Source organism: Malus sylvestris, chromosome 11, assembly GCF_916048215.2.
Source record: "Malus sylvestris chromosome 11, drMalSylv7.2, whole genome shotgun sequence".
Taxonomy (NCBI): Eukaryota; Viridiplantae; Streptophyta; class Magnoliopsida; order Rosales; family Rosaceae; genus Malus; species Malus sylvestris.
In genome coordinates this window covers 8,876,258-8,895,799 of record NC_062270.1, presented here as the reverse complement: position 1 = coordinate 8,895,799, position 19,542 = coordinate 8,876,258, and the positions used below count along the sequence as shown (strand labels likewise).

The 19,542-nt window shown below is 37.9% G+C and overlaps 1 protein-coding gene and 4 long non-coding RNA genes across 13 annotated transcripts in view; all 5 read left to right on the top strand.

Moving 5' to 3' along the window:
- The first annotated feature begins 94 nt into the window (after nt 1-94).
- LOC126591229 (uncharacterized) lies at nt 95-3,239 on the top strand. Of its 2 annotated transcripts, XR_007612304.1 has the most exons (6): nt 95-543; nt 849-972; nt 1,106-1,182; nt 1,299-1,458; nt 1,970-2,101; nt 2,934-3,239. It is a non-coding gene; the product is annotated as an uncharacterized LOC126591229 (long non-coding RNA). The 2 variants fall into 2 exon arrangements; XR_007612305.1 differs by lacking the exon at nt 1,299-1,458 and having other exon boundaries at nt 125-543.
- A 302-nt stretch (nt 3,240-3,541) lies between these two features.
- LOC126591225 (RHOMBOID-like protein 1) overlaps nt 3,542-19,542 on the top strand; it is a 52,465-nt gene continuing 36,464 nt past the window's right edge. For 3 of the 4 annotated variants that reach the window (XM_050256809.1, XM_050256807.1, XM_050256811.1), the window contains exon 1: nt 3,542-4,445. In XM_050256809.1, coding sequence (XP_050112766.1) covers nt 4,280-4,445 — 166 coding nt within the window. In that variant the 5' untranslated portion in view covers nt 3,542-4,279. The remainder of the gene's footprint in view (nt 4,446-19,542) is intronic. The other variant, XM_050256808.1, reaches the window with a different exon arrangement.
- LOC126591235 (uncharacterized) lies at nt 6,238-7,599 on the top strand. The gene is made up of 3 exons (XR_007612317.1): nt 6,238-6,544; nt 6,961-7,097; nt 7,357-7,599. It is a non-coding gene; the product is annotated as an uncharacterized LOC126591235 (long non-coding RNA).
- LOC126591232 (uncharacterized) lies at nt 9,567-13,003 on the top strand. 2 transcript variants are annotated; one of them, XR_007612312.1, is made up of 5 exons: nt 9,567-9,642; nt 9,736-9,965; nt 10,049-10,208; nt 10,314-10,382; nt 11,075-13,003. It is a non-coding gene; the product is annotated as an uncharacterized LOC126591232 (long non-coding RNA). The 2 variants fall into 2 exon arrangements; XR_007612313.1 differs by lacking the exon at nt 9,567-9,642 and having other exon boundaries at nt 9,694-9,965; nt 11,075-11,236; nt 11,285-13,003.
- Nucleotides 13,255-18,888, top strand: LOC126591231 (uncharacterized). 4 transcript variants are annotated; one of them, XR_007612310.1, is made up of 5 exons: nt 13,255-16,423; nt 16,517-16,746; nt 16,830-17,163; nt 17,856-18,017; nt 18,066-18,888. It is a non-coding gene; the product is annotated as an uncharacterized LOC126591231 (long non-coding RNA). The 4 variants fall into 4 exon arrangements; XR_007612309.1 differs by having other exon boundaries at nt 16,830-16,993; nt 17,095-17,163; nt 17,856-18,886; XR_007612311.1 differs by having other exon boundaries at nt 16,603-16,746; nt 17,856-18,888.

The following is a 19,542-nucleotide window of genomic DNA, read 5'->3' as shown; positions in this document are numbered from 1 at the left end:
GATCACGCGGCTGAGATTGAAGGGCTGCAGGGCACTTTTGTCATCTTAATTTTGGGACGGATTCGGATTGATGGGTTGGGGATTCTAGAGCAGACGGAGGGGGACATCCATGTCGCTTGCAGAAAGAGACAGAGAGGGTGAGAGAGAGATTTGGTACGGATCTTCGATTCCGAAGTGGGAGTGGGATAGTGAAATTACCATTTTCCCTGCTTGATTCCACATCCAACGGCCATAAGTTGTGGCCATTTCTGTAATTCGCGCTTGGGGGAGGGTTGTTCCGTCGGTCTCAATCAGAGTAGGTTGAGGGCAGTTCGCAAAGTGACGAAGGGTTGGGGAGATGATTTTCGGCGATTTGTATCTGGTATGGGTTTAGGGAGAAGGAATAAGGGAGAAGTATGGGGGCAGGCTGATTTCCAGGAATTTATTTTCACCCCTTCACACCCCAAATTCAAAATCTCTCTAAATCCTTTTCACCCAGCGGATCGATTATGGAGGACGATGCTTTTCTAATTCTTAGAGCTTCTTTTGCGTGCTTCTATACTGGTAGGACTATTGTTTCTTCATCTATAGGTGATCCATTCTGTACTGGTAGGATTATTTGAGAATTCCATAAGGGAAACTTTCTTGCGTATATGTTCATGATTCATATTTCATATCATCTGACAAATGGTTTTAGCAGTAGTTGTACTTATTATGCTTGGTGTCCAGGTTTAGACTCCCCCTTTTCTTTTATTTTGCTCTTCCTTTCTTTCATTTCCTTTGCTTCGGAGGGGAGCAAACTAACCTTTTGTTTTTGGTTTTGTAATTTTTGGGGGTGACTGTCTAATTTCAGTCTTTTTTGCTTTCAGGAAACTCTGGTGTTCGAATTTTGGGGCATAAATCCACCAAACAGATGATCATTTTCAGAGCTGACCGTAAGAGAAACATTGGATTTTACAGCTAGATGTCAAGATGCAAGCGAAGCCTATGCAGGTGTGTTCCTGTTAATTGCAATTTCGTTACTTTCAATGCACATATATTCTTAATTCTAGCAATTGATTTCATGTACTCAATCGAGCACTGCTGATATCCTTCCCATGTTTTTGTCAATTGTTTTACGATGTAGCATACATGAATGATTTGGTACGGTTAGAGAGGGAAAGGAACATAAGGCCGGATCCAGAAATTGATGCATTTATGAAGGTTTGTTATTATAATTTAATTTTGACACAAGAAAAAAGAAAGAATTGAATTTTGCATTTTGTAATTGTTTTAGTTTAACTAAAGTTTTTATTTTATTTTGGTCCTTTTCATTGCAGAATTTGCAATTGGGGTGTGTATACGCTTGTTCTGTATGCTGTCCTGAAACATGTGATCATGTTTACCTTTTTGAATTACTATGATGATGCAAAAGATATCTACGGGAAATCCATGCGTTGCGAATTCCCATACGATCAGAGAGGTTGACTTATCTTGGAGGTAATGCTAATCAAAATATGCCACTAACCACCAGTCTCATCTCTCTAATTCCAGCATGCTTTTATAGTGTTGCCCTTGATCACATATGATGGTGGTATGCTATCCATTGTTGGAAGTCTTTAACTTCTTTTTCATTTTGCTTGATAGCCATTTATACCCTGGAAAGCAATAAATATGCCGTGTTGCAAACAAGCACATAAAAAAGCATAACTTTGATTTGGTGGTTTTTATAAGCTCAGGATCTTTTCTATATCGAAGATTGATTTTTTTCTGTCTTGACCATTTGCTAGATAGGAAAATTGCCTGATATAGTTCCTGCTTAAATCATGCTCTCTCTCAATCTAAAATAGAGACATGATTGAATTAACATCACAAATATTGTTGATGCCACATCTTTTGTTGAGAAGTCATGAAACAAAAGAAATGTTGCTAAGATCCTGAAAGATTGAACAAAGTTATTTCTATACGATTATATCAGTTTTAAGATTACCCACCACCCAATATTGAACAGTCAATGCTTGGATAAATAGTAGAAGACACGTGCATAGGCAGCACAGAGGAAAATCCTTCCCGCTTCTTCCATGCTCTGGGTTTGCAACCTCTGCCGCTTCCAGCTCCGAACTCAGATCCGAAGGCCTCATGGGTATATTCACTCACACTTCTCTCTCTTATTTCCCTGCTAATCATTCCAAATTTCATTTTTGTGTCGAATTTTAAATTTTGAAATCACAGTAGATTACAACCATGTGTTACACATTTGGGATTTTGAGTACATATAGTATTTCTATGTTTTCCCTCTTTGTTTTAGAGATAATCAACTGTTATTAAGCTGTTTTCGTAGTGATTAGAACTTCCTTTAGAACTAATGAACCAAGTGATAGTGAGATAAGCTCATCGAAACAGCATAAATATGAAGGAAAACAGGTTTTGCTTTCTTAAGGTTTCAAATTTTTTCAAGTTTGGAGGCTTATGCCAATCTCTAACAATTGTTTGAATTGTTGTATCCAAGTATGCATTATACATTCAATTGAGCCAATGAAGCATTTGTGCCAACGAATTTTTAAGAGTTTGGCTTGGTTTTCTCTCTTTGGTCTTTAATATTTAAGTGTGAGACACCTATTTGTTGACTAATTGAGTCCCTTCTCTAAGTTTTTTGTAGATATTGTGTAATTTGATTTTATGAGCACTTCTTTAAGCTGTCAAGTTCCCAAAATGTACAAGGAGATGTCAAGTTTAACAAGTCACGAACTGTGATCAATCCAAATGCAGTGAAATTAGGGATTTTACACTTAAAAACTCAGTTAGCTTTAGACCATAGGATTAGCATTTTGCACATGTGATTATCATTAACCTGCTCATTTTATTTTTCTGGATAAGAAACAAACATTCATTGAAGGGAGAAGAAAGTGTACAAAAACAAAGTTTCTGTAAGCTTGCACTCATATGCCTAATATTTTAATTTCTTTTCTTGGCAGGTATTTTCTCTGATATTAGAGGCTATTACTTGGTGCTCAACGCTGAATGACCTATTTTTGAGAAAGGCATGGATTACTTTTGGGCATTTTCCATATACAATTGGATCATGATAATATTCTGAGGCATTTCAATTTATTCCGCATGTGAATAGTTTTGAATTCAAAGTTTAGTTTTTCGATTTCATTCTGGCATATGATATTTGAATAGCAGAAATATTTTTAGTGTCATTCTAATTTTCTGAAAGGTAACCAAGTAAAACAATATTTTGTCATTTTTCTTCAGGTAAATGAAACAATGTTTTGTAATCTTTTGTAAGTACTATTGTTGATCCAAAGCCGCAAGAAATATCATTCAAAAGGGACTCAAGAAAAGCGATATTGTCGCTGGAACTGAATATGAATGGTTTCTTACAGCATGTATATCCATATATAGCAAGCAAAGTTTCACTTCATTGGTTCTTAGGTGCTAGACGGTCTTTTCAGTTACTTTCTATGGAAATTATTCATGCCAGTTGTAGATAATAGTTTCAAAACCCGCAACAAATGCGGGCAAATTTTCTAGTATAAACCAAAATTCAACTAAACCAATCAAAACCCGCTAACAAAACACTTCACACAGATCCAATGAGAGCAGAACCCAGATTCAATCACACACACAAACCCACAAAATAACACAACCCAGATGCAAAATCCCCAAATTTAACTTTAACTGAAAACCGCAGAAGGAGCTAAAAGATTACCTTGCCATCGACGACGAGGCAGCAGTCCTTGCGATCATTGTAAGTGGAGACCTCAGCCAAAGTGTAGACCTCTTTTAAGGGCCAGATCCCGGACTTGTGGATTTGGTGGAAGGGATCCGGAGTCCTTTCCGTTGAAAATCTCATCTCCTCTCCTTTCAGCCCTTCAAGGAAAACCCACTTCTTGGGCCGTCTTCAACCACGTAAAGCTTCACTCTTTTATTAGTTTTTGTGTTTAAAATTGTTGGGGTTTGCAGTTTTGGATTGAAATTTGTGTTTCGGGATTTGTTGGGTGCTCACATGTGGAAATTTGGAAAGTTTTAGTTGTGGATTGTGGGGAACTGATGCAGTGGCAGTCCCATTTCATGTAAGTTGCTTTTGTTTGTGTGTTTTTGGTGAAATAATGATGAGGAGGGTTGGATAATTGGACTGGTTTTTTTTATTTTTATTTTTTGTGAAATTAGAGCGGGATCAATCAAGGTTGAGACTTTTTTTGGTAAGAGTAATTGTGAAAGTTATGTTTCTACAAATTTTTTGGAAAATTTTGTGACTTGGTGGATTTGGAATTTTGGTTATAGTAGTTATGTGTAAAGAAAATAGTTGAACTGCATGAAGCTTGATGTAATTCTGTTTTTAATCAATGTTGGACTTGGGAAACCTAGTGAATATACAAGCAAATCTACGATTAGTTATGCATCTGGATTTTTCCATGTGCTTTCCAATATGCTAAGTCTTGTATTCATTGGAATTCGGCTTGAGCAAGAATTTGGATTTGGTATGCATCTGGATTTTTAGCTTCATGTATGTTATCATGCATGTATGGCCACATCCATAAGTGTTTGTAGTAAAAGATAAAGCACACGACATAAGTTGTAGAATAATAAATTAGTTACCAAGTGCAAAACTTCTTTCATAAATCTAGAAGACAAACACTTTCCGGATGGCTTTAGCTACCTTGCGATTAATCTATTGAGGATTTCCTATGCATTTGTTTATTGAATTGTAATCCTAGAGTAGTGGTCATATAGTGCTGGTTGCATTATAACTTACACCGGTATGTTGTTTGGTTTGATGGAAACAAGAGGATGTTTTATTCAGCGGTGAGCAAAGAAAAGAGTTTATACACCGAAGATGGGGTTCAAACTTTAGTTTTAGACATAGTATTCCATTTTACAGAATAAAATTGCTTGAAACAGAAGCTGGGAGATTATTTCAGTTTTCCATCACATCTGTGTGAACAAAGATTGTTTTGGATATCCTGTACATGTAGACATGGCGCCTCATTTTGAAATGTTTCAAGATGCCGTCTATTTGAAAAGATTGAAAAATAATAGTTTGATGCTGATCTACATCATGTATGGTTGTTTTGATGAACTGTTTTAACTAATTGGTTTGAAATTCTAATGTTTTTCTGATTTGTTCTTTGGTGGTTCGAATTGGTTTCCTATATCTCATGTCTGGTTGTAAGATCCCACATCGTCCAGGGAAGTGGATCCTATAAGCTTTATATGTATATTCTTATCTCTAACTAGCACGAGGCATTTCGGGAGCTCATTGGCTTCGGGTTCCGTAGGAACTCCGAAGTTAAGCGAGTTTGTGCGAGAGCAATCCCATGATGGGTGACCGACTGAGAAGTTCTCGTGTGAGTTTCCAGAAACAAAACCATGAAAGCGTGATCAGGGCCCAAAACAGACAATATCATGCTACGGTGGAGTCGAGCCCGGGATGTGGTGGGGGCCCGGGTCAGAATGTGACAATTTGGTATCAGAGCCAATCCCTGGCCGGAAGTGTGCCGACGAGGACGTCGGGCCCCCTAAGGGGGGTGGATTGTAAGATCCTGCATCGCTCAGGGGAGTTGATCCTGTAAGCCTTATATGTATATTCTCATCTCTACCTAAGGGGGGTGGATTGTAAGATCCTACATTGCAGGGGAGTGGATCTTGTAAGCCTTATATGTATATTCCTAAGGGGGGTGGATTGTAAGATCCTGCATCGCTCAGGGGAGTGGATCTTGTAAGCCTTATATGTATATTCTCATCTCTACCTAGCACGATGCTTTTTGGGAGCTCATTAGCTTCGGGTTTCGTAGGAACTTCGAAGTTAAGCGAGTTCGTGCGAGAGCAATCCCAGGATGGGTGACCTACTGGGAAGTTCTCGTGTGAGTTCCTAGAAACAAAACCGTGAGGGCGTGGTCGGGGCCTAAAGCGGACAATATCGTGCTACGGTGGAGTCGAGCCCAGGATGTGGTGGGAGCTCGGGCCGGGATGTGACACTGGTTTTGATGGGAGTTTGCTTTCAGCTATTTTTATTCAATATGGTATTTCTGTTGGTTTGGAAGCAGCCTCTCCATAAATGGGGGTAAGGCTAGCCGACATTCACCTCTCCCAGACCCTGCGTAAAGCGGGAGCCTTGTGCACTGGGTACGACCTTTATAGTATTTCTGTTGGTGCTTGTGGTGCACTTTTTGGTTTACTAGGAAGCATGCTTTGAGAGCTCACATCAAATTGGACAATGTATGTAAATAAGGTAAATAAATTTCTGTATACTCAATGATGCACCTCTTTATAGTATGTGCACAACCCTTTGATCTTACAGTTTCAGATTTCGATCTGCTGTTAGCAACATTGCTTACTCTCCTTTTCATCATCATAATAAACTTAGCAGTGGGAATTCTACCACACATGGACAACTTTGCTCATATTGGAGGATTTGTGTCCGGATTTCTTCTTGGATTTTTGTTTTTGATCCGCCCCCAGTTTAAATGGCTTACCCAACTGAATGCTCCCCTCGACGTGTTACTACTCCAGTTAAATCTAAACACAAGACGTATCAATATGTATTGTGGGTCCTCTCTTTGATACTATTGATTGTTGGGTAAGCTCCTCATCAATCTCTGATTTAACTGTTTGACTTCATGAACCTAATCGAGTCCCTGCATGAGAATCTGGTAGCCACAGTTGACGTGTGCACATTTTTTTTATCAAATCAGATAACTGGATTTTGTGTAGATATGTAGATATCATGTGTCCTGTAATATTTTCATTGCAAATAGTCTCTGTATCTGCTTGTTTCTCATCAGAATGGTTTGGAGAAGGCATTGTGTTATCGCTATTCTCTATGTAATACTAATTGATCACTTTGTTGGTAGCGGCTTCTACTTTGCTGTTTTGGATTGCATGTGTTGGCAGTACTTTGTTGTTTTGTTATTGGAAATAAAGGTTCATTTTCCTCGTATTTGCGTAGTATCAGTATATGCAGGCATTTTTTGACAGAAGTCATGCTTTTGACAGGTATACTCTTGGCTTGGTTACTCTTTTTCAAGGCGTCAATCTAAACAACCACTGTTCCTGGTGTCATTATTTGAGATGTGTCCCTACATCAAAATGGAATTGCAAGTCACAAAATATTTATTGTCTGATAATATGCTGTACTTTTCTGCGCATATTAACTTCCGCCTTAATATTTGATAGACATAAGTGCTTGCTTATTAATATGATCATGGTTGCATTCAGTCGTTGTAGTTTGGTATGCCATTTAGTCTAATGCCTTAAAGAAACATAATTTAAGAAATGTCTCGCGAAATTCTGTGTCACGAAATTGCTTCTGCAACGTACTTTGTTAGTACTATAAATTGGTTTTGTATTGACATATTGTTCTTTATATGCATATATGCACCAATCTTGCAGTTGAGCCAGATAGGAAATCAGCTGAACTTAACGTGGGTAAGCAATGGTAGACAAAAGGTCTTGGTCTTATTCCTTCTCAAATGTTTCCAGTCAGCTTCTGGAGTCAAAGGTGCTTTAATGGTCTTGGTCCTTGGCGTACCGAAAGTGCCAGACAAAAGGTCCCAATAGTGGAAGTAAGCTTGTCAAGTCGTCTAAAAAAACAAGCCGAAGTTGTTATCATTTACTTGGACTTATTCCTTTTCATATTTGGAAGACACGAACAACCGTATCCTTTTTGTAAACTGTAAAGGGAAGAGACCGCAAGACGTTTTAACCTTGCCCGACTCTCTTTGTTTTTCCTTTTCCATTAATAGATCTGGTATTATAATGTATCCTTCAATAAATATGCAAGTCATTTTCGATCTCTTAATGATCCGAAGTTCCATTAACTCTCAGATTTGGTTCACTTAGAGTACTTTTACTATCGTGAAAGTAAATGAAACTGATGTTTTGATTAGATCTGGACCTCCACACTTTGAAGCATATAAGATAAACAAGTCCTTGATCTTAAGGCATAAAAAAGAACTTAATGTGGACTTGACCCATCCACGACAATCCTTTGATAATGAGAAGTTAGAGTAACTTGGGGCGCAAGTAACCGGCTTAAATACACTCATTCTACATCTGCCATATAGAGATGGTAGTGGCACGCCTTAGCACTTATTTAGTTTTGATCGCGAGCTTCACGACCTACACCTAAGGCTCGACAAAGGCACCTTTCAGAACTAACTATGTCCTCTTCTTGTAGCCTAACAAGCAAGCAAGAGCCCGACAGCCAACCAAAGTGCCAACTCCTTGGGGAGCTGTGTGCTCGAGCCAGGGACCATTTCCGGTGAAATTCCTGCCCGAACAAGCCCTTTAAAATTGTGGGATGCACTACCATGAGTTAGGCATCGGCAACTATGGCTACGAAGGAACAAAAAATGTAATATTTCTTTTTAATTTTCTTGAATAATAACATTTCTTTTTAATTTTCTGAATATGATATATTTTTTTTCTTAAAAGCCTCATACCAATGTTCTTTTTTCCTTTATTTCGTTCACTCAGTAAAGTATTTAGGAATACATGGAATGTTTTTCTTCGTACATTGTATCAGACTTAGAATAATACACCAACATACATAATGGTCCATACTCCATACATTTTATAAACATAGCAATTGCTTTGTTTTGGTAATTATATGGAATAATTGTAAATTCAAGAAACAAATCTGATAAAGAAGGATTCTTTATCCATAAATATGAAAGAAACTGAAGCAAAAAATAAATTATATGAGATTTTGCTTCTTTGCATTTATCATAATAAAAAAAATTAACATAACAGGATTGGTGTAAAACGATATATAAAATATTTGGTAAGAAACGAATAAAGGGAAATACACAAAAGGAAATTTCTCAAATGCGGTATACTAGCAGGGATTTTGGAGTTATATTTGTGGGTTTTTTTTCTCTCTCTCTAATGGCCTACGGTACACCTGTCTATAACAGCACCAATTTGTAATATGTAATAAAAAAAATTAGATATTTGTAATCAATTAAGCAATTTGGTTGTTGTGCGACTTGATACTATGGTTTAAAGTATGTGCAATGACCTTTGTGCATTAGAAAGTTCAAGAGACTACATTTTAACTAACTTGTTATTTTACGAGTTACGGAGCTATTTAAATATGTGAGTGTTGTTACTTTGAACATTATGCCTTAGAATATACATCAATGCACGTAATGGTCCATACTTTACCATATACATTTGATAAGCATAGCAATTTTTATCGTTTTGGTAATTATATGTACAATTGCAAATTTAAGAAACCAATCTGATATATAAGGAACATTTCTGCCTAGACATAAAGATATTGAAGCCAAAAATAAAGCATATGCGATTTTTCTTCTTTGCTTTACCATATTTGAAATTCTCTAACATAATAATAAAGATTATAAAATAATATAAAACTTGATATGCTAGGAAATGAAAAATGGAAAATTCACAAAAGGAAATTGTACAAAAATGCAATACTAGGGATTTTGCAATTCTAGTCCTACATGTTTGTATTTTTCTTTGCATAGTTATAAAATTTTCTGCATAAATATGAAAGAAATTGAAGCAAAAAAATAAAGTATGTAAGATTTTTCTTATTTGCATTTACGATATTGAAAATTTTCTAAGATAGTAGGATAAATGTCACAGCCCGTCCTGGAATTTTAATTCCGAGGACGTGAAAAGACGAAAATGCCCTTAAACGGGATTAAGGTGCGTAATTTTGGTATTGGTTTTACCTAAAATTCCTAAGTTGTTGTTAATTAAACTTAAACTTGGACTAATAATTTTGTGTTTGGACTTTAGGTAGGGTCCTACACCCTAAATCCCTCCCCATTTCCCGTTTGTTGTCTCTCTCTCATCTCCTCAGTCACTCTCTCTCTCTTCCTCAGCTCTTCCTCAGAAACCCTCACTCTCTCTCTTCTTCTCGAACGCACGGGCAACCACCAAAACCACCTAAAACCTATACCAACGTCCAAGTTAAGACTACCATTGCAACCCTGAGGACTCCACGATCACGTAGACACCATTTTCAGGTAAGTTTTGCTTCGGAAAACCCTAGTTTTTAAGGTCCCGTGTTTATATACTGTTCATGATCTTTTAAATGGTTACGATTTAGGCTAAAACAAGATCACAGCGAGCTTAGTGAGGTCCCAAGGAAGCTCGGAGTGCTTCGTTGGAAGTTTTTGGACGTAAGAACACGGAGATCGACAAGTTCAAAGTTTGGCCGGAGCTTTCGAGGCTTTTTCCGGCGACTCTCCGGCGATTTAGGAGTCGAGGTAGGTATGAATCTCTTCGTCTCGTCAAGTACTACAACTTTCCTTTTTGTTTCACTCAATTTCGTTGAGTATTGAAGAAGTTATACTCATTTGAAAAATACCCAGTTTCCGGCGACCTCCGAGGCTTTCGAGGCAGTTTCCGGCCAAACCACGGCGAACTAGGTGTTGTGCAAGGTACCATTCTCTTTGTCTCTTCAAGGGCTAAAACTTTCGTTTTTGAATCACTTGATTTCGTTGAGAAATGACAAAGTTATGGCAATTTGAAAAACTGCCCAGAAAACGGCCGCCGGAAAAACCAGTCCGGCGACCCAAGGAAGAAGAAGGTGCTACAGTAAAAATAAAAAATAAAATTATTTTAAAAATATGTCGACGTCCGTGACGTCGAGTAGATCACTGTGGTATATTCATATACCTAAATTGAACACCGTATGAGAAAGTTATTGAAGATTGTTGGTTAGGTGTTCAAATAACGTTTTATAGTTTTCACATTTAGGTGAAAATGTGAATTGATGATCCGACCGTTGGATCGTCACCAAACTTTGATACGTTGTAATACGTAATATTTGAGGATTATTGGAACTTACGGATTGGGAATTCGAGTTACGGATCTTCCGGAATTGGAATTGTAAGTCCATAATATAAAATGTTAACCGTCACTTAGTTTTGGAAATTGACGGAGATCCGACCGTTGGATGGTAATGAAATTTTAGGATGTTGTCCTAGAGGTATAATGTGGACCTCTGGAAGTTATGGATTTAAAATCTGAGTGGCAGATCTTCCGGATCGATCAACGTAGTGACGTATTTTATATAAGTTATGTATTCTATCGATATGAATTCTGAGCCTGGATTTGATTACTATTCTAGGCGGCGATCGTCATGACGCCTTGATGTGTGGTGCTAGGGAGTTGTTGGACGAACTCCAGGTGAGTGGGCAGTTTTGTTTTCCGTATATATATATATACTTGACGTTTCCCAGAAATTGAATTGAAATGAAAATATGTTTAAAATGAAATGCATATGAGTTATGTGGAAAAACGGGAAGTGAAATACCATGCATAGAATTGATATGAAAAGTATATAGAAATGTGAGTTGAAATGCCATGCATGAATTAATATATGATGCATATGTATGAATTGGTGCGGTGGACGCACAAGTAAGAATTGATTTATGATGCATATGTATGAATTGGTGCGGTGGACGCACAAGTAAGAATTGATTTATGATGCATATGTATGAAATGGTGCGGTGGACGCACAGGTGAGTATTTAATTACTGTTATGATGATGATGATATATATTGAGCTCAAATCCTGCACCATGGTTTAGTGCTTATAGTATTCACCGCATCGCACGCTCGCCTTGGATCCAAGTAGATGCTAGTCGTACAGTCCACGCGGAGTGGGTACGACAGACCAGTCGCGAGAGTGTTAGTGAGATTCCGACTGGTGGGTGACCTTAGATTATGTGCACAGATGATTTATGAGAAGCACTAGAGCGTAACTTGTGTGCAGAAGGCCGGACGGGTCACAGAGGTGACTCCGGTAGAGTGATAATGATAGATTTTGAGCTCTAGGTTCAACCGTATAGGGCTATTAGAGGGCCTACGGTTGATTACTTTCTTGCACCTGATATGATTATGTTGATGCATTCATACCTTATTACTGTTGAGATGATGTGGCATGGCATAATTAATATGAGAAATGTTGAGATGACATGGCATGGCATGATTGATAAAGAGATAATGTTGAGATAGTAAAAATGAAGTTTTGAGAATATATATGTATATTTATATTTTACATTTCTGGGAAAGTATACAGGTTTTACGGAGAGGGGTTACAACGTTTTGAGAAATGTTTGGATTTGGAAAAGAATTGTTTTACTGACCCACTCAATTTTGGTTTTGCGCCCCTCCAGGTTCAGGAATCACAAAGGTGTGGTGACTACGAGGAATTCGACGGTGTTCTGACAGATTGGACAAAATTAGGACTCACCTTCGGGTGTATCAATTTAAATTGTATCTTAAAGCTTCCGTACTGTGCAAATGGTTACGTCACTCTCACGTGACGGCCAGCATGCCCTCCTTCGGGACGGGGTGTGTCAGTTGGTATCAGAGCATGGTTGCAATCTTGGACATTTTGAGAAGTTCTAGTGAATTCTGTCAGAACTACACCGCCTCGTAGCAAACCACGTAGTTAGAGGAACTTAGTCTCCCCGATTTAGCGGGTTGGGGGAAACTATTATTATGGTGATTCGGTATATTATCAAAATGGACATTTTAAGACGGGTTATGAGTTGAATTTGAATCACCTTATGAAATGATGAACCTGAGGGAGCGAAGTAACGGTTTAACCAATTGGAAAAGATGTTTCGGAATATGCAAGTCAAAGGAATCTTCCTTCTGACAAGGGGTCGAGACGACTACCTGGTTTTGGTTATGAATTTGTATCCTGGTGGAAACAGGAGTATGAATTGTTGTCACCAGAGGAATCAGTCGATTGAGAATTGTTTAAGGACTTGTTTAAAGGAAAAGTTTATCCCTCCGGCATTTATCGATGGTAGTAAACAAGAGTTTACAAATATGAGACAAGGAAGGTAATGATCGAGGGATATTATAGAAAGTTTTCAGACTTGCCTCGTTCCATCCAGATATTGTTGTTAATTTGGTGGAGGTGTTATGTTGTTTTAAGCTGGGTGGCAAAAAGGGAAGTGGTATTTTGGGTGACCACTATCCATTGTACTTCTTACCAGGAGTATACAAGATGTTGTTGAGCCTTGAGGACTCTGAGAACATGAGCAACGAGAATAAAGAAGAATAAGAAAAGAATGGGAATTAAAAGAAGACGATAAAGTTAATGATTCGTCATATCAAGGATATAGAAAGATTTAGAGCTTCGAAAGAAGTGAAGCTAGAGTTAATTCTTCTAGCTGAGGTTTTAATGTCGCTGGTCAGAATAAAAGTGATGGATATACTGGTAATCCCAGATATTTGAGACAAGGTGTCTCGAGTAAAGGAAATGTACCTTGTGCTGCAGGTACAAAAAATTAACACTTTGGGAAGTATGAAATTAATGAATGTGTTTATGTGAACAGAGGGGACACAGAATTGTGAATCGTCCCTAGAATCAGTTGTACTCAATAATTTTCCATGATATCATAGTGTCGATTCAGAAGAGTTATAAACTTAGTAGTTTGGTCGGATTGACTGTGAGTACAGAGAGATTTGATGAGTTATATGTTCAGCCGTACAGGCCACGAGAAGTGGATTCGATTGACACATGCGAAATTTGTGAGTTATAGGCTCGGCCGTACCGACCACGCGGAGTGGATCCGGCCGACGTATTATTGAGATAAGAGTTGAATCAACCGTATTGGTCATTCTAGTTGACTTCGGCTGATATATTTCTTATTATGTATGATATTACCTAGAGAGTGGTAAATAAATGTAGTTGAGACGAGTGTATGTATTTTGCATTGAGTGACAAAATAGTAATGTTATATCTTTGAGAGTGGTTGCCTACTTATCGAGACAACGATGATTTATCAGTATTGCGGGCTGCAGACCGTAATATTAATAACTCATTCGTGGATTCGTTAAGTAAGTAAACCGGTAGATTATTTTGTACTTATTCAGAATGCTTAGTAGTAATAGAGTATGTATTGTGTCGGTTAAATTATTTCCATTAGATTGGTTGGTTATAATTGTGACAAGACGGAATGTTAAGGGAAACCAGTACTTTCCATCGATCTGGATGACCAGAGATTACTTTTGTAAGTATGCAAAATGGATTGAGTCAGGCTGTTATTTATGCTGTGAGAGCAAAGAGATTGTTTTCGAAAGGCTGTCAAAAATACTTAGCTCATGTGGTGCTAAATGATGTTGTTTGGAGTAGTGTGAATAATGTCGAAAGAGTTAGACTTTTCTTGATGTCTTCCCTGAAAGTATACCTGGATTGCCTTCAGGCAGAGATATGAGGTTCACTATTGATTTGTTGCCAGGTATAAATTTATATTGGAGATTGGTTCATGATGAGTTAAGGGAATTGGAAATTCAGTTGAGGGAATTGGTTGATAAAAGTTTTATTCAACCTAGTACAACACTTTTGAGGAGCCCCAGTTTGTTGGTGAGGAAGAAAATGGATCTTGAGACTGTTCATTGATTATAGACAATGGAGTCGGGTAATGATTGAGAACCGTTATCCATGGTGATGTACTGATGTTTATTTAACCAGCTCAGAAGTAATTGCGAAGATTCAAAGATTGAATTGAGATCTGGTTACTACCAATTGAATATTATAAGTGACGTTGATCATAAGATGGTTTATGGACTTGTTATGGTCCTTATAAAGTTTGGTGATGCTATGTGGATACTCATGCGGTTTTATGAGTTGATGGATGAAGTATTCCAATAATGCCTTGATAATTGATATCATTTTCATTGAAGATATTCTGGCATATTCTGAGCCAGAGCAGAGCATGTAAACGTATTAAGTCGGTAGAACAAAGATTGGAAGAATGTCGATTGTATGCTAAGTTTAGCAAATGCGAATGTTGGATGAATCAAGCAGCATTTCTGGGATATGTTATATATTCTTAAGGTATTCAAGTGAATCCTTAAAAGGTAACAGAAATTAAAATTTGGAACAACCACGAGTCGTAATTGAGATTTGGAATTTCTTAGCTTACCAGGCTATCTTGGATGGTTGTGAAAGATTTTTCAGTCATTGCTTTGTCATTGACGAGACTGTTGAGAAAAGAGGTTAGGTATGAGTGGGAAGGAATTGTAAGCAAAGGATTCAACAACTGAAGTATTTCCTCACTCATGCACGTATTTTGGTATTCCCAGAGAATAGTGGTAATCATAAATTTTTAGTGATGTTTCTTGAATGGTATTGGAGGCATGTTGATGCAAATGTTAGGGTGATTGCATACGTTTCACGATAAATGGAATCTCATAAGATGAATTACCCTACTGGTGATTTGGAAGTCACGATTACCATTCTTGCTGTGAAGTTATGGAGACATTATATTTTAGTGGGAATGCAAGATTTTTTTTTACGAATCCAAAAAGTCTTCAATATCCATTACTTGGAAGGAATTTGATATGAGGCAGCGAAAGTGAATTGTATTGCTTAATGAACATGATTGTACGATCAGGGTGATCGTAAAGTTTGTTCTAGCTGAAGCACTTGGTGAGAAGACTACAGTAAGATTAATATCTGGCGCCAAGAGTATCATTTTGTGGATTGAAAACCAACGGAAGAAAAATTAAGAATGGAAGATCGAGAAGAAGTTATACTTGTTAAGTAACAAGTTAGTACATTTACCCCAATGTTGAGTAACAACCTTTCCCAGACAGTGCAACACTACTTATTTGTTTTATGGAAAAGAGAATTGGATTACGGAACTGCTAAGTTTCTTAAGTATGTTGGTTGTGCAGTTTCCGAAGTAACGCCATAAGGACCATGAAATGTGTCACGTGAGTCGGTTTTTGATGACTTGTGAATGGAATGTTTCTGGGTAGAGAAAGATTCGATCGAGAAAGAGTTTTAGTAGACCCTGAGACTATGGATGAGTCTCCTCAAAGTATTCAGGTGATTAAGTTAACCTGAAGTAACCAGGAATGGCAAAAGAGATCAACAGATGGATATGCCACTAATCGAGTGTGTAAGGTAAATGGTTTGATATTTTTGGAAAATTCACCACGAACAGAAATGAAGAGAATTGGAAAAGAGACAAGATAAGATTTAAACACATCAGACCGTTTTGATCATTAAAAGAATCAATGAAGTTGCATATAAGTTTGTGATGCCTTCAAAATTGGCTAAGGTGCATAATGCATTATATTTCGATGCGTTGTCACTAGGTGGCAGATTCGTCACATGGGATTCTGGTGCAACTATTTAGAATTCAATTGGATTCGACTTGATAAGGAACCAAGGACTACTTTGGATTGGGAAAAGAAGGTCCTGAGAATTAAGACAGAGTAAGTGGTAAAAGCTTTGTGAAGGAAATCATTCAGTAGAAAATTATGTGGGAGAAAGAGAAACGGATGAGAGAGATTTACCCGAAGCTATTGTTGGAGTATGGTTGATTTAGTTGATTGCTGGAATTTCGGGGACGAAATTCTATAAGGAGGGAAGATTGTCACAGCCCGTCCTGGAATTTTAATTCCGAGGACGTGAAAAGACGAAAATGCCCTTAAACGGGATTAAGGTGCGTAATTTTGGTATTGGTTTTACCTAAAATTCCTAAGTTGTTGTTAATTAAACTTAAACTTGGACTAATAATTTTGTGTTTGGACTTTAGGTAGGGTCCTACACCCTAAATCCCTCCCCATTTCCCGTTTGTTGTCTCTCTCTCATCTCCTCAGTCACTCTCTCTCTCTTCCTCAGCTCTTCCTCAGAAACTCTCACTCTCTCTCTTCTTCTCGAACGCACGGGCAACCACCAAAACCACCTAAAACCTATACCAACGTCCAAGTTAAGACTACCATTGCAACCCTGAGGACTCCACGATCACGTAGACACCATTTTCAGGTAAGTTTTGCTTCGGAAAACCCTAGTTTTTAAGGTCCCGTGTTTATATACTGTTCATGATCTTTTAAATGGTTACGATTTAGGCTAAAACAAGATCACAGCGAGCTTAGTGAGGTCCCAAGGAAGCTCGGAGTGCTTCGTTGGAAGTTTTTGGACGTAAGAACACGGAGATCGACAAGTTCAAAGTTTGGCCGGAGCTTTCGAGGCTTTTTCCGGCGACTCTCCGGCGATTTAGGAGTCGAGATAGGTATCAATCTCTTCGTCTCGTCAAGTACTACAACTTTCCTTTTTGTTTCACTCAATTTCGTTGAGTATTGAAGAAGTTATACTCATTTGAAAAATACCCAGTTTCCGGCGACCTCCGAGGCTTTCGAGGCAGTTTCCGGCAAAACCACGGTGAACTAGGTGTTGTGCAAGGTACCATTCTCTTTGTCTCTTCAAGGGCTAAAACTTTCGTTTTTGAATCACTTGATTTCGTTGAGAAATGACAAAGTTATGGCAATTTGAAAAACTGCCCAGAAAACGGCCGCCGGAAAAACCAGTCCGGCGACCCAAGGAAGAAGAAGGTGCTACAGTAAAAATAAAAAATAAAATTATTTTAAAAATATGTCGACGTCCGTGACGTCGAGTAGATCACTGTGGTATATTCATATACCTAAATTGAACACCGTATGAGAAAGTTATTGAAGATTGTTGGTTAGGTGTTCAAATAACGTTTTATAGTTTTCACATTTAGGTGAAAATGTGAATTGATGATCCGACCGTTGGATCGTCACCAAACTTTGATACGTTGTAATACGTAATATTTGAGGATTATTGGAACTTACGGATTGGGAATTCGAGTTACGGATCTTCCGGAATTGGAATTGTAAGTCCATAATATAAAATGTTAACCGTCACTTAGTTTTGGAAATTGACGGAGATCCGACCGTTGGATGGTAATGAAATTTTAGGATGTTGTCCTAGAGGTATAATGTGGACCTCTGGAAGTTATGGATTTAAAATCTGAGTGGCAGATCTTCCGGATCGATCAACGTAGTGACGTATTTTATATAAGTTATGTATTCTATCGATATGAATTCTGAGCCTGGATTTGATTACTATTCTAGGCGGCGATCGTCATGACGCCTTGATGTGTGGTGCTAGGGAGTTGTTGGACGAACTCCAGGTGAGTGGGCAGTTTTGTTTTCCGTATATATATATATACTTGACGTTTCCCAGAAATTGAATTGAAATGAAAATATGTTTAAAATGAAATGCATATGAGTTATGTGGAAAAACGGGAAGTGAAATACCATGCATAGAATTGATATGAAAAGTATATAGAAATGTGAGTTGAAATGCCATGCATGAATTAATATATGATGCATATGTATGAATTGGTGCGGTGGACGCACAAGTAAGAATTGATTTATGATGCATATGTATGAATTGGTGCGGTGGACGCACAAGTAAGAATTGATTTATGATGCATATGTATGAAATGGTGCGGTGGACGCACAGGTGAGTATTTAATTACTGTTATGATGATGATGATATATATTGAGCTCAAATCCTGCACCATGGTTTAGTGCTTATAGTATTCACCGCATCGCACGCTCGCCTTGGATCCAAGTAGATGCTAGTCGTACAGTCCACGCGGAGTGGGTACGACAGACCAGTCGCGAGAGTGTTAGTGAGATTCCGACTGGTGGGTGACCTTAGATTATGTGCACAGATGATTTATGAGAAGCACTAGAGCGTAACTTGTGTGCAGAAGGCCGGACGGGTCACAGAGGTGACTCCGGTAGAGTGATAATGATAGATTTTGAGCTCTAGGTTCAACCGTATAGGGCTATTAGAGGGCCTACGGTTGATTACTTTCTTGCACCTGATATGATTATGTTGATGCATTCATACCTTATTACTGTTGAGATGATGTGGCATGGCATAATTAATATGAGAAATGTTGAGATGACATGGCATGGCATGATTGATAAAGAGATAATGTTGAGATAGTAAAAATGAAGTTTTGAGAATATATATGTATATTTATATTTTACATTTCTGGGAAAGTATACAGGTTTTACGGAGAGGGGTTACAACGTTTTGAGAAATGTTTGGATTTGGAAAAGAATTGTTTTACTGACCCACTCAATTTTGGTTTTGCGCCCCTCCAGGTTCAGGAATCACAAAGGTGTGGTGACTACGAGGAATTCGACGGTGTTCTGACAGATTGGACAAAATTAGGACTCACCTTCGGGTGTATCAATTTAAATTGTATCTTAAAGCTTCCGTACTGTGCAAATGGTTACGTCACTCTCACGTGACGGCCAGCATGCCCTCCTTCGGGACGGGGTGTGTCAATAAATATAATATAATCTGATATGGTAGGAAATGAAAAAAAATCAGGAAATAAACAAAGACAAGTTTGAAAAAAATGGAAATTTGCGGATTTTGAAATTCTATCTTTACCATATATAGTATCAAATTTCAAACCCATCCTTTAAAGATTCTACAACTGGAATGCATAACTTATTGTTCAAGCTAATCATCTAATCGTTGATTTACCAAAGGTATAATTAGTAACAACCCAACATTTTAATCTTAATTAGAACTATGTCTTGTTTGGTCATTATACACATTCACAACATTTTTTAATTTTTTCGTTCCAATATTTATTTATGAATAAATAACTGCCACGTTACAAACATTCTATGTAGCCTCATAAGAATTAGTAACGCACACTGTCATTTATTTGTGCCAACAAACATAAGGAGAGGTTTTTTAGTGAGTGGTTCACCACGTGTCGTTATA